The sequence below is a fragment of the Nycticebus coucang genome, chromosome 5 (genome assembly GCF_027406575.1).
Source record: "Nycticebus coucang isolate mNycCou1 chromosome 5, mNycCou1.pri, whole genome shotgun sequence".
NCBI classification, from domain to species: Eukaryota; Metazoa; Chordata; class Mammalia; order Primates; family Lorisidae; genus Nycticebus; species Nycticebus coucang.
This window is the reverse complement of record NC_069784.1, coordinates 42,293,102-42,309,508: the sequence shown is the minus strand read 5'-3', so window position 1 is coordinate 42,309,508 and position 16,407 is coordinate 42,293,102. Positions and strand designations below refer to the sequence as shown.

Below are 16,407 nucleotides of genomic sequence, written 5' to 3'. Positions count from 1 at the left end.
TGGGAAAGGCGGAGCCGCCCTCTGGCCCAGCGGCAGGGACTGCGCCCTCCCAAAGCGGCGGCCCTGAGTGTGGGAATCCGGGCCGGACACCGGGCCTTGAGGGCACATGCATACCTCCCGTTTCTCATCCTGGGTTGACTAGGCACAGGGCAGTAGGGACCCATGCACTTCAGGGAAGGATCGCGGGACTGGGTCGCTCCAGGAGGAAGGGGACTAGCTTGCTCGGGTGTGAGAGTTCACGCTCCCAAGTCCAGACTCTCTCGATTCTGGGTACTGGAAACGTGTGGCGGGACAGGAGAGCGAATCCCCACTTCCGATGGTGCTCTCGCCGGCTCACAAGAGAACTAACGGCTCTTACGTAGAGTAACGGCAGTATGTCCCCCCTGAGACCTCTCCAGCTTTGGCGCACGGAGCTAAGCCGGCCGCAAGCCGGGAAGCTTGCGCTGCGGCGGCGGGCTCCACCTTCCTAGGTGGCCGGGCTTGGCTTCAAGCCGTGCTGCAGCCGGGTGGACAGTCGGTAAGAAAGAAACACCCAGTTAGGTGCACACACCCCACGCGCGCACACGCTGGCGCTCTCTGCCACCTCTTCCCAGGTCCCCATCCACAGACTCCCCTGAACTCGCGCTCCCACCTCACTCCCCGCCCCTCCCCTACCCAAGCCACGCTCACCTTGCCACACTCCCCCCGTGCCCACCCTCGCCGGCTCAGGCGCTCACACCCGCGTCGGTACACTCCGCCACCTCCAGGCACACCCTAGGATTCCTCCACTCGCCCGGGGAGACGCACCAGGCTCTGCCTCCTCTCCCCACCCCCCGCTCACGCGCGCGCCCCTTTCTCTCTCTCTCTCTCTCTCACACACACACACACACACACACACACACACTCACATACACCCTCGCGCGCGGAGTCACTCCCCCTCGCACGCCCTCGCCCTGGGCACCCTCCCGCGGCGAGACTCCGGGTCCTCCTCCTCCTCTCTCGCTCCGCTGCCTGGCGACTCGGCGCTCTCTGGCCCGGCCTGGGGCCGCTCGGCCCGCGGGGATCGGTAAGGAGCGGAGGGCGCAGCCTCGCCGCCTCCCCCGGACTCTGCTCTCCGCCCCGCCCGCGCCTCGCCCCCACAGCCTCCCACCTTGGGAGGGGGACCTCGGGAGAGGCAGCCCCCGGCCGGCCGGGCTCCGGTCCGCGCGGCGCCGCCAGCGGCGGGGGCAGGGAGCGAGCGAGGGAGCCCGCGAGCCCGCGAGCCCGCGAGCGGAGCGGCGAGGCTGGGAGGGGACGCGCTGCCGAGCCGCGGCTGGAGCGGCGCGGCGGTGGCGGCGGCAGTGGCGGGGGAGGGCGGGCTCCACGGACGGACGCACGAACCGATCGAGCGAGGGAGGGAGGGAGAGAGCGAGACTTCGCCGGCGAAGAGGAGCCACGCAAGCGGCGGCTGCTGGGCGCTTCCCCGCGCGGCTGGGCGCTCGGCGCCTCCGCGGCCCCCGGTTCCCGGCCGCAGCTCTCTCGCGCGCGCGGGGCGCGGGGCCCGGGCTTGCTTCGCCGAAGGTAAGAGGGACGCGACCGAGCCTTCTGGAGCCAAGAAGTGCGAGGAGCGCTGCTCCCACGCCTGTTGCTCAGGCTGCCCACGCGGCACCCTCCCACTCCCGCGCCCGGGTAGGTGGGCGCCGGGGCGCCGGAAAGATTGGGGGTGGGGCGCGTGCCGTGGGGGAGCAGGCAGCCGGCCCGGGGGCGTCGGTTCCCTCGGGCTATGGAGCCACCTCCGGGCAGCCGGGCGCCGTGAGGTTTGGGGGTGGGGTGTGAACCTCTGCCCTCTTTCCATTGGCCTGCCTTCCCTCGGCGGGTGCCGGAGGCAGGTGGCGAAGGCTTGCTGGGTCCCGGCTCTGTGTGAGGGGAGAAGGAGAGAAATGGCTGAGAGTGGAAACCAGGAGCGGTTTGGGGCGCTTCGCAAAGTTCTCTGGCCTCGTGAGCCCGCGATGTGCCTTCTAAAGGCCGGGGGGTCAGTCCGTCTGGTACTGCCTGACGCCGCTTCCAGCCTGAAAGCTCTGGGAAAGGTCTTTACGTTACACCAAGGGCCATTGCTGTCCCGGAGAGGGGAGTTCAAAAGATTCACTTTGGAGATGTTTACACTGGGGGTGGGGACGGAAGGGGCTGGGCAGAGAAGTTACCTGGAATCAACTAAATTCCTGTGCTTGCTTAGTGTTGACATTTGAATCGGGTCCAAGATGTTCTGTTTTTATCCCGGGCAGCTCTGATATATTAGCAACAGGCAGAGGTTCCAGACCTGGATTTCTTACAGCAAGGAAAAGCTTCTGTGTATTTAAGAGAAAGCGTCTAAACTTTCTCCGGGTCCTAGGCACAGTGCGATCTGCTTGTAAGACCAGGCAAGAGTTGCTGTATTTTTACATGAATGTACGTGATGCTTAAATTTATGTCGTTTACTGTTACTTCAAGGGAACCTGGACGTTTAATGTCTGTAGAAAGCGCTCTTGGGCGTGCACGAATTCAGTACAAAGCATGTGTACATTTCCCCATGTGGACGTGTTGGCACACAGAAGGAAATTGATGTGTTTGTTTTTCCTTGTTACTACTTGAATGCAACAAAATGCAAGTACGCAAGGGACCCCCAGAGGAAGAAAGATTAGTAGCTTGTTCCCTTTTGCTGTTGAGGAGCCTGGAGAAAAAAAAAGAGTTCAGGAAAGTGCCCTGGCCAGCCTAAGAGTGGCACTGTCAGAGGATCCATATGTAGGTTCCAGGCCTGTGCCCCAAGGATCCCCAGCCTGGTTGACCATGTCAGTTTCGTGCCTACCTACCTACATCTGTGAACACAGCAGCAACCCTCTGGCTGATGGGCACACTCCCCTGTCCCCAGACTGGCCCCCTTCTGGACTAAGGGACGTGATGTAAGATTGCGGAAAGTAAGTTCCCAGAGACTGTCCACTGAGGTCATTGAAGGGCAGGCTGGTGACATGGTATTTTTGCTACCTTGTGTCTATCCTCAGCTAGGTATCAACCCCCAGGACAGACTGTCTGGTTCCTCTGCCCACTTTTGGCCCTCTACCTCCAAAACAGAAGCTGCTTAATGGGGAAGCTGCTTAATGGGGCAGCTGACTTTGTAGAGCAAGGGGGAAATGTGTTTTCCTTTCCAGGATTTTCTACTTTTTTCATTTTCAGAGATCACCTGTTTTAAATCTTTCTTTTCCAGCCTCCCCCCCACCCCATCTTTCCCATTGTCAAACTCTTTTGCCAAAAACAAAAATAGCTTCAGATTTTTCATTTGTAAGGCGTCCACGTCCTAGTAAAACCTTGGCATTTGAGGCATGTGCAGTGCCATTGGCTGGAAATGGGGCCGCTCTGTTGTGCCTGTTGCAAGGATTCATACCCTGGCCGGCTCCAGGAGGTGAGTGCTGTGGGATGAGCCATGGAGAAGCCCTAGATGAGCTGGGTTGTACCTGTAGGGTTGTGTGTCAGGTACGGCCAGTATGGCCTTGGGCATAGTATTAGGTGGTACACTTGTCCTTCCCTTCCAAAAACACACTTATATGTACACAGAGAGAAAGAAAAAGAGAGAGGGAGGGAAGGAGAAAGAGAAGAAGTAGCAGTGGAGTAACTGCTCCTTTTTTTAGTACTTTTTACTAGGGGTGCGGGAGGATAGATTCTGAGCCTCTAACTCAGCCTGGTGTTTGCCTGGCCTTCTTTAAGAAGATTATCCTGTTTCTTAAGGGATGGGGTAAAAGTTTGGCCTTGGGACCAGAGGCTTTTATGATATATAGGGAGGGGTTAATTTTTCCTTCCCCTGAGCTCTCAACTGTTCATCTGAAAACAGTTTTAAAATACTCACAGAGGAGAGGAGATTGGTGTAGGGTAGAGAGGGTAGCATGACAGGACTCAGCTTAGCAGGGGCAGGTACTTGGCATTAAGGTTTGAAGTCAGGGTGGAACAGCACTGGGAGAATGGAAGGGGTGGCATTTTCTCAGAGGGTAGAGCTGTATGTCTGGCCAAGCAGGGTTACACAGGGTACCTTCTGATTCAGTGGTCTCTTATTCTTTGCCAGTTGGACCCCCTCAATGTCCTGAAGGCCTCTCTGACCTTCATTCTGGGACAAAGCAGGGATGTTAAGGGTCAGAAGGAGCCTGATGCCCTTTACTCTCCAGGAGTGCAGCAGGGGATGTTAGGAGTGGTCTAGGCCTTGGATTGGCTTAGGTTCTGAATGATGCAAGTTGTGTGCCTAGTCTCATCAAGAATTCCCAGAACTCCCTTTGCTAAGATGAGGCTCTGGTTAACTCCATCCCCACAACAACAAACCCAGATTCTCTGCTTCTCTCTTTGCTTGGGCAAGTGTGATGAAGAGGTCACAGTGAGACTTGAGCTATAGCCTTGATGTCCTGGATCTAGAAAAATCAGGGATTATTTGAACCAAAAGGTCCCTTGTCACTTTCTTATCCAATTCTGTCATTTTATAGATGAAGAGACTCTGAGGCCCAGAGGGTGACAGTGGCTTGCTTTCACAAATTCAGGATAGAACTGAAACTGGAATGCAAGGCCTCATGAGCCCTTGCTCTTTGCTGCCTGGGGAAGGCAGGGAGGGGAGTCTCCCATCTTGCTCTCTTCTGTGGGGAACATCAGCATTTGGCTACCCCTAAATCAGGAAAGACATTTGGCAGTGAGTAGATTGATGGTCTATTTGAAAATTGTCAAATTCTATATACATGTGAAGATTAGCCACCTTGAAGGCAACTTTTTGAGTCTCAGTCTCTTACCTGTAATCTGTGGGCAGAAATAACTACATTGCAGAATTTTTGTGGGAATAAATTAAATGTTGTGATACAAGTGCCTAGGACAGTGTCCAGAGCATTGTCAGTGATCTATAAATGTTAACTAAGTCTGGATTGGGATAATCTGTGATCAGGGTTTAAATTGTGGGCTTGCTTCTCAAATATACCTTGCCCCTTAGAAAACTAGCTAAGTATATGCTAAGGCACTACAAAGTTTCCTAGTCCTAAAGAGAGTATTGCTAGTTAAAAGGATAAATTCATTGAAGAAAGATACAAAATGCCAGACATATTCCTGAATCTTTTGTCAGCGGCAGGTGGATTACCCACTGCCATGGATGAATGATCCCCATTCTTTCATTAGCTCCCTCAGATCCCATAATAAAGAGTTCATCAAGTTTGTACTGTTTTTCTATTCTCTGAGTGGTGACATGGGAATTGTCATTGTCATTCCTGTTGTCTTTAGTAGTATCTGAACCACTGAACCAATCTCTCTTTATTAGGAGGCAGAAGGATCTGTGAAAATTCTCCTTAACATGCATATGAGAAAACTGAGGTAGAGATCGGCTCCTTGAAAAATCCTGACTGAGAATACATCGAATCCAAGACAGGCACTAGAATCGGATTCTTTAGATTCTGATCTGTCTTCCGAATTTACTGTTTGGAGAGAGAACATCTACCCTCAACAACCCCTGAAATATTATACATTAGAAAGGCATGGAATAAAACTGATGTAATACAAATGGTGTCTATAAAACCAAGGTTCTCAGTTTGAGTACTTAACCAGTGCAGTGCCCTATGCTACCTCCCGGATTGTGATATGAAATTTGAGGCATCATGGCCTTTTCCCTTAAAGACCTTAGTGTGGGATAGGGGAAGTGGCTGTATCCTTGAACTCTACATTAAGACTGCCTGGGTTTAAATTGTCCTGCCTACTTATTACATCCTTTACACAATTATTATAACTTCATGTGCTTCAACTTTCTTTTGTAAAATAAGGCCTACAGTGGTATCTACCCTACAGGGTTGCTGGTGGGATCGGTTGAGACGATCCACGTAAGCTTGTGGTACTGTGCCCAGCACACAGTCAGCACTCATCCGAGTGTCTCAGGTGGAATCCCTGTTCTACACCTTTTGGTTATCAGACTGCTACATTTCAGTAATCTGTAGCTTCCTTATTTATATTATGGGGACACAGTAGGTCCTTCCTGGGGTTGCTGTGAGGATTAAATGAGATATACCACTGGAGACAGGTAGTCTAATGCCATGCATAGAGTCAATGTTCAATTATCATTAGCCATTATTACTAATAAGACAAGTATAAAGTATTTCTGTAATCCTGGCTTGGAGGTGGTAGGTGCTAGAGAAGAATGCTGAAAAAAGTGCTGAGCGTGCAAATGAAGGGGAGAATTTCATAGTGGGGAGTGGAGGGGGCATCACAAAGAGTGATGACCGGTAGGGTTCTAACAGGAGGGGTGAAAGGGTTGGATATTCCCATCAGCAGGATGAGTGGTCCAGAGGAAGGCTTCCCCAGGGTCTTGCTGGGATGGGTGTTTGGACCACTGGACTAGAATTTGAAGCCAGGATTTATTTGTGGAAATGCTGGAATGCTGGGTCAAAGAGTTTGGACTTTATTTTGTAGGCTGTGAGGGTAAAACACAGGTAGAATCTTGCTTTAGGGAGTTTACTCTGAAAACAATGGATTTCAGGGAAACAGGACTAAGGAGGTGACAGTGAGAGTGACTCTGGGTCTTCATGATAGCTACTGTCATTAGGTAGCACCTCTTCATTAAGAGCTAATGTCTCATTATTCAGCAACTTTTTGGAGAAGACAGTCAAGTTGTAGGGCCTTTGGTTAGGGGTGCCATGAGCAAAAGATGAGCAGCTTTTTGCAAGGAGGTGGGTCCTGTTTAAACTTGTCCAGCATCCAAGTAGGAAAGTCCAGTGGCAGCTCAGGAGTGAGAGGAGGTAGAGATCTGAACAACCTGCAAGAGCTGGAAGTCAGGAAAAGATGAGGCAGGTTTATAGGTAGAAATGAAGATCAAATCCCACTACAAGTCTTTGTGTAACAACGCTCACCTCTGCCTTGTTTACTTAAACATAAGTGTTTAAACAACCGAATCCCATAGGGTCTAAATAATTCTGAGTTAGGATTTGTTCTGTGTGATCAGTTTAGGATCAGTGGAGATGAATATGCCAACCCCGAGCAATTTCCCATCGCTGTTACGTGTGTTTCTGTGTCACCACATGCCTTCCCACAGATGGTATACATTTGGGGACTGCAGAGTCATTTCACTATCATCTTTTAAAAGCCAGATTTGGGAAGGTAAATCTGTTTCCCAAAGCCAAATATAATTCTCCATGTCACTGTTCCCTCCATCCAGGCAGGTGATGGAGAACTGTGTACACGGTGTGGATCAGAGAGGTGTGGGTGAAGGGACAAGGTGTCCCAGCTCTGGAAAAAACCTCTGAGGGTGGAATGGGGGCCAGGTGAGAGAGGCTGACATGGGAAGGAGTATTGTTATATAACCCGAGGGAAATATAGAGGGTGGGCAGATGGAGACAGGAGGCGAAGAATCTAGGGATGGCAGTGAACGCAAATCAGCTCCCTCTGAGGGAGAGGGACAAGGCATGGAAGTCAGGTGAACCAGAAAGCCACCATGCCCTTCTTGGGCTGGGAAAAGAGACCTTGTTCAGCCTTACAACTATTCCCATGTCTTTCCATCATGGTCCTGAGGGGTGAAATTGGACATCATGTTGTTAAGGCAAGGAGTGAGATAGTGTCCACAGAGTATCATTCCACCAGGGACAGCCTTCTCCATAGGAATTGGGGAGAGAGCTCCACCAAGCCCTGGGCCCACCATGGTCACCTGCCATCTCAGAGAATCTTCTAGATGTGGCCAGCCCTAGCCTCCTCCTCACCAGGGAGGAGTAGAAAGAATGTGTATCTGATCTCCTGAATCTACACCCCATTGCTGATTACCCTGGTGGGTAAAGAGTGAAATAAAAATTAGCATGTTTATCCCACTTTTAAATTCGTTTAATGAGAACTCATTTACCCTCTCCCAATTTAAATTCATAATAACGCCATAACCTTTCAAAGCTGATTATTACCCGAGTCTTCCCAGATCTTCCTGCTAAAAGAGGCCTTCCTTCCAAATGCTCCTGAGCCCTCTTGGAACTTGACAGTTTGTCAGGCAGTCGGAAACATCTGGCCATCCCGCCCTGCTGCACTGCCCGCCCTCGGAGCCTCCCCTCCCAGGAGGACGGAAAAGCGTCACGCCTATCTCTGCCGTGGTGATTTCAGTTTGCCTTGGAGAGTTTTCCTGATTTACTCACCCATGACCCCTTCCCTGTGTCCCATTTCTTACCTGTGAGTCAAGGTAGGCTCACCCCTTTTCTCTGCTCTCTCCTCCCATCTCCCAGGGGGCGCTGAACTAACTCCAAGCTGGTGTGCAAGGTGTCCGCACAGCTGCCGGCCCAGGAGCTGGAGTGGCCATGGCGGCCGGAGTTGCAGCCTGGCTGCCCTTTGCCCGGGCCGCGGCCATCGGGTGGATGCCGGTGGCCAATTGCCCCATGCCCCTGGCCCCGGCCGACAAGAACAAGCGGCAGGATGAACTGATAGTTCTCAACGTGAGCGGGCGGAGGTTCCAGACCTGGAGGACCACGCTGGAGCGCTACCCGGACACGCTGCTGGGCAGCACGGAGAAGGAGTTCTTCTTCAACGAGGACACCAAGGAGTACTTCTTCGACCGGGACCCCGAGGTGTTCCGCTGCGTGCTCAACTTCTACCGCACGGGGAAGCTGCACTACCCGCGCTACGAGTGCATCTCGGCCTACGACGACGAGCTGGCCTTCTACGGCATCCTGCCCGAGATCATCGGCGACTGCTGCTACGAGGAGTACAAAGACCGCAAGAGGGAGAACGCCGAGCGCCTCATGGACGACAACGACTCGGAGAACAACCAGGAGTCCATGCCCTCGCTCAGCTTCCGCCAGACCATGTGGCGGGCCTTCGAGAACCCGCACACCAGCACCCTGGCCCTGGTCTTCTACTACGTGACCGGCTTCTTCATCGCCGTCTCGGTCATCACCAACGTGGTGGAGACGGTGCCCTGCGGCACGGTCCCGGGCAGCAAGGAGCTGCCGTGCGGGGAGCGCTACTCGGTGGCCTTCTTTTGTCTGGACACGGCCTGCGTCATGATCTTCACGGTGGAGTACCTGCTCCGGCTCTTCGCCGCGCCCAGCCGCTACCGCTTCATCCGCAGCGTGATGAGCATCATTGACGTGGTGGCCATCATGCCCTACTACATCGGCCTGGTCATGACCGACAACGAGGACGTGTCTGGGGCCTTTGTCACGCTGCGCGTCTTCCGCGTCTTCCGGATCTTCAAGTTCTCGCGCCACTCGCAGGGCTTGCGGATCCTGGGCTACACCCTGAAGAGCTGTGCCTCTGAACTCGGCTTCCTCCTCTTCTCCCTCACCATGGCCATCATCATCTTTGCCACTGTGATGTTTTATGCCGAGAAGGGCTCTTCGGCCAGCAAGTTCACGAGCATCCCTGCCTCTTTTTGGTACACCATTGTCACCATGACCACACTGGGGTAAGTCAGCGCTGCTGGACTACACAAAGACAGAGGTTGACTGGCCTGGTGGTGTCAGGCGTGAGGACAGGAGGAGGGAGGCCTTCCCTTGGGTTGTGGGAGCACAGAGAGTTGGAGCATCTGACCTAAGGGGTCTGTGTGGAGGTGGCAGCTTGCAGAATTGAGTTTTCTTTTTGAGGTGGAGCATGTGTTTTATAGAACTTGGAAAAACTAGATCACCACTTCTTATTTCAGTTTGGCCTTGTTTGTATGTAGATGCCTGGGAGAGGCGACCCCATGCTGGTAGTGCTGGTTTTTCCATAGCGTTGTGTGTGCTTATGGGGAAGGAAAGCAGCATTCTTATGTGCATCTGGGCATATAAGGGCTGCCACCCGGAGGAGGACAGGACAGCGGGTGAGGACGAAGGGGGCTGGGAGAAGTTCCTCAAGTGTTGGAGGGAGGGTTCAGATTTTCATTACCAGAGGGCACCAACAGCGTGCTTTTTGGATCCTTCCTACAGTTCTTCTTTCTAGTATATTTACAGGCTGTCTTCTCTTTTGCCTTACTTTGTTTTTCTGCTGCCACAGGTGCTCAAAGGTTGAGTAGCTCTGAGCAGACTTTCTCTGAGTGACTCTGAACTTGGGTTTTCTGCAAAGAGAGGCACCTGATTTGTTTTTTCTCACTAAAGAAGGAACAGTCCTGCTTTCTCAGCCTGAGTCAGTGATTGAATGACCCAGCCGGCCTGGGCTACTGTGAGATGGTCTGAATGGATCATGTGGTCAGATACAGAAGCAGCAATATCATCAGAGGGAGAGACAGGTGCTCTGTGAGGTCACAGTGACTCCGTCTCTCTTCCCTCTCTCTGAAGTCCCCTCTCCAGCGGAGGTCACCGAAATGTATTTATGGTGCCGGGATGTGAAGCTTTCCATCAGAGGAAGGGGCTCAGGAAGGATATTACAGTCTACACCCTAACAGGATTAGAGCCAGTAAAGGCAGCTTTATGGAGACATAGATTTGTTAGGGGTTTCTGCTTTAGCTGCTGGAAGCTGTTGAGGCTAATGCAAAATCCCTCCACAATTCATTTGGTAGGTCTATATTTGCTTAGGTCAGGAAGCGTTATATTGCTGATGGAGAATTCATGAAGCTTTTTATTTGGTCTTTGACAATTTGGTTGGTGACATCCTGATGATTCGATTTTTCTCCTGGCCGAAACCCCATACTGGTAGTGTTGGTTTTTCCATAGCACTGCGTGTGCTTATGGGGAATTACCAAGTAGGTGACAGGACCTTTAAGAATGATTACATTTGTCATTTTGCCACACACAAGAGGGAGGGAGTAGCAGGGGACAGAGCAAGGGTGTCTCCATCCGTTTGTGAGGGCTACATTTGATAGGGGCATTCCCTTTACTTCTTGTCTGACAGACCCATCCTGCCACTTCCTAGCACTCCAATGTGCGTGCACACACACACACACACACACACACACTTCAAATAGGTGCTCCTGCATAGTGGGGAAGAATGTTTGGTATTTGACCTTATATCTCTTGGCTTAGGTAGCAGATGTGAGCTTTTTGGTGCAATGTGCTGAACTTGGTTGGGGAGCTGGTCACTGTCAGGAGGAGTCATCTTTATCCCATCTAAGCTGACCCTGGCCATTCCTTTCACTTTCCTGAAGGGGACCTCACCATGGCCAGGCGCTACACCCCTATAGCTTGTCAAGCTCCTGATGTGGTTCTGACTGCCTGGTGTCCTCAGGGGTGCTTTGGGAGTGTCATGGGGAGAAAAACAGGGCCTGTTGATGGGTATCAGAGTTCAAATGGGACGTCTTCAGAGGAGATCAATGGCAACTTCACTGGCCACTCGCCTGTACTTTTTATTAGTAGTATAATAGCATATGATTGTCTACTATGTGTCAGCTGGTGCTAAGCACTTTGCATATATTATTTCTCTAAGTCTTCACAATAGCCATTCAAGGTAAGAAAAATTCTATCAAGATGCAGAAGGTGAGGATCAGAGAAATTAAGGAAATTCCTGTAGTTACATAACCAATACCAGTCTGGCTGTCTCCAGTGCCCTTTCTTGTTTCACACTACTGCTCCATTTGTCCCCTTGCCATCAGAGTCCCTAGGTAGAAATCGGACCTTCAGGATTATTATTTCTTATTATGGCCTCAGGGTATGGTATTCTATTCTAGCCATATTGCTAGTCAAGAAAGCATCAGCCCAGTGAGTATTATATACCAGGCACTGTACTAGGTACCCAGAGATTTTATAAATAAAACATTTCCTTCTAGGCAATTTAAATATTGCCTTAGAAATTAATAGCTGCGTTCATAGCCAAATCTAATGTTTTGTTGCTGCTAGGGAAATAGCTGATACCCTTTGGCATTCACGCTATGGATCAAGGGTCAAGTCCAGCATGAGGAGTGGACAATCTTGGCTTCATATTTGCTTTCTTGGGGTTGGGGTTGGAGACAGCCTCTGCCAGAGAATGATGGGAAGGATGTCTGCACTGGGGAGAGGCATGCTTTCCTGACAGAGGGCCCAATGGATTTCCTCACCCCATACGTGGCAAAGAACAAGTTTGTTTTACCTTCCCCATGTATTAAAATGACTGGCCCCTGCAAAGAGAATCAAATGGGCAAGAAAGGAAACCTTTAGCAGTGCCTTCCTTAAACTATATAAGCAATGAGAAAGCAGTCTGTTTCTTTCCCTCCAACCTGGCTGGTATAGTTCATTGTTGGGTCAAGCTACTTTGACTTTGACCTGAGCTGGTTGGCAATTGGCACCATTACCAGGCTCGTTGCTTGGCTGTACATGGCAGATGCCTAGAAGAATGCTTTTTAATGGATGAGCCAGTATGAATGGGGTATCTTCTCCATTTGCCTGGCCTGATATTGTTCTCAATCCCTTCTTGAACTACCTGTCATTTTTTGAGGGTGGATCCAAGATTTGAGCCAGCAGCCCCTGCACTATGTGTGCTCTGCCCCAGTGTGAAGCCCCCAGGAGGGAGGAGAGAAGTCTTTACATGGTGCTAGATTAATCCCCTGATCTGCTCTATAGGACTGTGGGGGTCTTCTTGCCCTTACTGGAGGTCTTGCTGACTCAACCCTGGGAACCATTCCCTCTCCTCTGGCTGGTGTCTGTACTGACCACACATACTGGCTAGTTATAGCCTTGCTCAACCACTCCAGAAAGCCCATCTTTTTCATACTCTACACTGGTATTTGAACCCTAAGTGGCCATGAAATACTAAGGACCCATATTTTGTCTGACATGGCCCAATTACTTCCAACAGCTCCCACCAAACACTTCCCTCTTCTTTTGTCCATACCCTTTCTGCCCTACTCCTTCCCCAAGTTCCTATCTCCAGTCTGAGAATGATTGTCTTCAGCTCCTTTGCAAGGCAGGGCTGGATACATGCTGAGCGCCCTTATGCCAAATGAAGGTTCGCTCTTCCTAGCTCAATTTGCCATCTCGGCCTGCTTTTCCAACACCTCACTGATGAGTTACTCAGGTGTCCTCCAGGGAGGAATCTCCTACAGCCAATTATTACTATCTATTTAATATCTCAAAATACCTTAAGCACAAAAGAACAATAACAGCCCACCTGCTGTCAGGGCTTGAGGATGGCTTTCCTTTGTAGCCTCCTGTGATGGTGGGGAAGACTCCCCCTTACTCTGCCCAGATTTCCCCTTGAGCCCCCTTGACAGTTGAGTTCCCTAATGCACCATCCAAGGATTAATTTCCATCCTCATAATTGATGCTATAAATAAAATAAAACCCCAATTATCTCAGTTAACAGAGATAAAGGATAACATACAACTCCTAATATTAAATAAGACCAACATAGCTAGTTTGGGAATGTATCATGTGATGTAAACTTTTTCAAAGCAGATTTTTCTTAATTTTTTATTTAGCTTTGCTTGGCATCATTATTGGCCCAAGCCAGTCAGTGGGTGATGCTTGATGGGGTCGTGGGGAAGAGGAGAGCATGCAGGAGAAAAGTCTTCTAACCACGCATCCACAAGGGCTGTGGAGGACCAGCTTTGGGCCTGGATGGGATGAGGCTGCTCTTGGATATCTTAGGGAAGGAGCAATGTCTGTGCCTAATGAGATAGCCCGCTGCTGCTGGTTGGCTTGGTTATGTAATTGAGACCGGCAACCTATCTGTCACCCTGTGCTCTGAGATGAGAGAGCTTTTGAAAGTGTCCAAAAATCACTTAAACGAAAACAGAATCGATTTTTATTTCTTCCAAGCACAAAGCCACCTCCAGGTGATTTGCATTTCCCTTTAAGACATAATCCTGGAAGGGGCCTGCCTGAGGTTCCAGGAGGCCACGGCCAGGAGGCTGAGCCTGGAAGATCCATGCAGGCACACCATAGAGAGGCGTACTTGATCAGGCTTCCCCCAGTGTCAGAGAGGAGCCAGCCTGAGATCTATTCTGTTAACCCTTCAATCCCGACATTCTGCCTGCATCTTTACCCCTGTCTCTGCGGCCCATCATTCCTCCTCTCAGTGCCCAAGTGTCTTGGCCTTGGACATTGGCTAATAGGCCTGCCTGCATGAGGACTCCGATCCTAGGAGACAAGTGGATCTTTACTGGAAACAAATTTATTGGAAACAAATGACCTCAAAATCTTTTCTTGGTTGACATTTCTTAACTGGCAGTCCTCTGAGGCTGAAATTCCTAAGAAAGGGTGCAGAATTGCATACCAACAGGAATCTCTCATCTGTTTAATAGTTATTGAATGCCTCCTGTATCCAAGTGGCAGGGCAGGCTCTGAGAATACATAGGCACTATGATTACAGCCAGTGTGAGGTACAGGCAGAATGAACTGAATGAGACTCAGTTTTCTTCCATTGAACTCAAACATTCTTCCTGATATTTCACAGACTGCCCCTCACTCTACTTCTGTGTCTGGCTGACTCCTGTCATCCTTTAAACTCAGCCCTACCCTCCCCCCCCCGAAAGAAACCCCTCAACCCTATACCTCCTCCTCCAGGAGGGCCTCCAAAAGCCAGGTACCCTCCTCTTCCCTCCCATTGGAAGGAAGGGAAGAGAAGGGTATTTGCATTTTTCTGTCTTGTTGCCATAGTTTGTTAACTTCAGCTCTTTATGTGTCTTTCCCCCCAGATTTTAGCTCTTTGAGAGCAGATCTCTGTTCCAAAGATCATTGTGGGATTTATGCCTAGAACAGGGCCTGATAGATTGTGAACTTCAGGGAATATTTGTTCAATCAAAGAGGTTTGTGCCTCAGCCCACCCTGTTTCAGTTTTCTCATTTGATAACTATCTTCTGGTCGTGTGAGAACCGACAAACGTGCTGTCCGGATGCTACCGGACGCTAGCCACACTGCAGCATCAGACGGTATTTGTGGGCAGAGTGGAGACGGTGAGGCTAAGCAGGGCTTTCTGTAATTCTGACTTCAGCCTCAGCTGAGCTGGGATGTCCTTGAAAGGGAAGTTTGCATCCTGCTCTTGTTGTTTTTGGCCACTTGGTTATTCCTTCCCCACTCCCAGAGACTCGGGCCAGGGAGGAGCAGGAGGGGAGCCACAGAAAAGCCCCCTTACCCATAATGTTCCCCTTCACTCAGTTATTTATTCAATAGATATTTATTGAGTGCTTCCCAGGTGCTGGGAGTATAGCAGTGGACAAATAGTCTCTGATCTGGTGGAGCTTACGTTCTAGTGAATAGGACAACACGGTGAGCAAATAAATCCATCTTATTAGGTAACAGAGAAAAATAAAGGATGATGTGACAGATAGGGAGTGCTGAGTTTGGGGAACTAGGTGGAGCAAGGGAGGGGGCTGTTTTCTATTAGGAGTTCAAGAAGAGCCTCTCAGATGGGGTGATATTTGAGCAGAGACCCAAAGGAATATGGATAGCTTGTGGAACAGCATTCTAGGCAGAGGGACAGCAAATGAGAAGGCCATGAGGAGGGGTGTTTGTGTGCTGTTTTGAGAAAAGTAAAAAGGTGAATGGTTAAGCCAAGTGAGCAGGGGACAGGAGAGTAGTAAGAGAAGAGGCCGGAGAAGTAATGGGGGAAGTAGCTCAGGTGGGATCCTTGTGGCCACCACAAAGAATACGCCTTTTACTCTGCTTGGCCTGGGAAGCCACTGGAGGGCTTTGGGCCACAGACTTACGTTCTAAAAGGATCCCTCTGGCTGCTGGGTAGTAAATACATTGTAGGGGAGAAGCTACCACAATAATCCAGGCAGGAGATGATGGTGGCAGGGACTGAGAGTGGTGGTAATGGAGATGAAGAAGAGAGCAGTTCTGCATAGCTTTAAAGGTGGAGACAACAGGGAGCTTTCTGGTGAAGTGCTTTTTGGTCCTGCTCCCACCAAGGCAGCTGGAAACTTTGCTAACTCCCACAGCAGGGGATTGGCTCACAGTCACAATACCTCCTCTACCTCTGGGATAAGCATTTTGTAAGAAGCAGCCTCAAGGACTTGTATTAAGGCCCCAAGTTCCAGGGGAGCCAAGACCTGAACTGAGCTGGAGCAGCAGCACCTCTGAGTAGGCCTGGTGCTGGTGGTCAGCAGGTAGCATCAACCTAGGCACCATTTATGGAATTCCTGGCAAGGGGCTGGGCACAGCACTCCCTGCCGTGAGGACAGCCTTCACTAAGAAATGAAACAGAAAGGCCACTCGGAGACTCAGTGTGGCTGCAACACAGAATGGGCCAGAGGGCTTCAGGGCTGTGGTAGAGGGAAATACTAATTCACACTGGTGGGATTTGAGCCTTTTGGGTGCTTCACATTGGGAGCATTACTTTAGATTTGCCTTCTGATGAAGCAATTTAAATTGCTAACATTTTTGAAAGGGATTTCCAGGTTGGTGCCCGTTTCACAGCTCTCTTCTGGAATTCCTCAAAATCAATCTCAGCCGGCCAGGGAGGTGGCTCATGCCTGTTATCCTAGCACTCTGGGAGGCTGGCAGCAGGAGGATTGCTTGATCTCAGGAGTTCAAGACCAGCCTGGGCTCAGAGTGAGCTCCCATCTCTACTAAAAATATCCAGGTGTTGTGGCAGGTACCTATAGCCCCAGCTACTTGG

The 16,407-nt window shown here is 50.7% G+C and overlaps 1 protein-coding gene across 3 annotated transcripts in view; it reads left to right on the top strand.

Moving 5' to 3' along the window:
- The first annotated feature begins 713 nt into the window (after window positions 1–713).
- KCND3 (potassium voltage-gated channel subfamily D member 3) overlaps window positions 714–16,407 on the top strand; it is a 224,885-nt gene continuing 209,191 nt past the window's right edge. For 2 of the 3 annotated variants that reach the window (XM_053592045.1, XM_053592047.1), the window contains exons 1-2: window positions 714–1,539; window positions 8,190–9,367. In XM_053592045.1, coding sequence (XP_053448020.1) covers window positions 8,262–9,367 — 1,106 coding nt within the window. In that variant the 5' untranslated portion in view covers window positions 714–1,539; window positions 8,190–8,261. Of the gene's footprint in view, window positions 1,648–8,189; window positions 9,368–16,407 lie in introns of all 3 variants that reach the window. The other variant, XM_053592046.1, reaches the window with a different exon arrangement.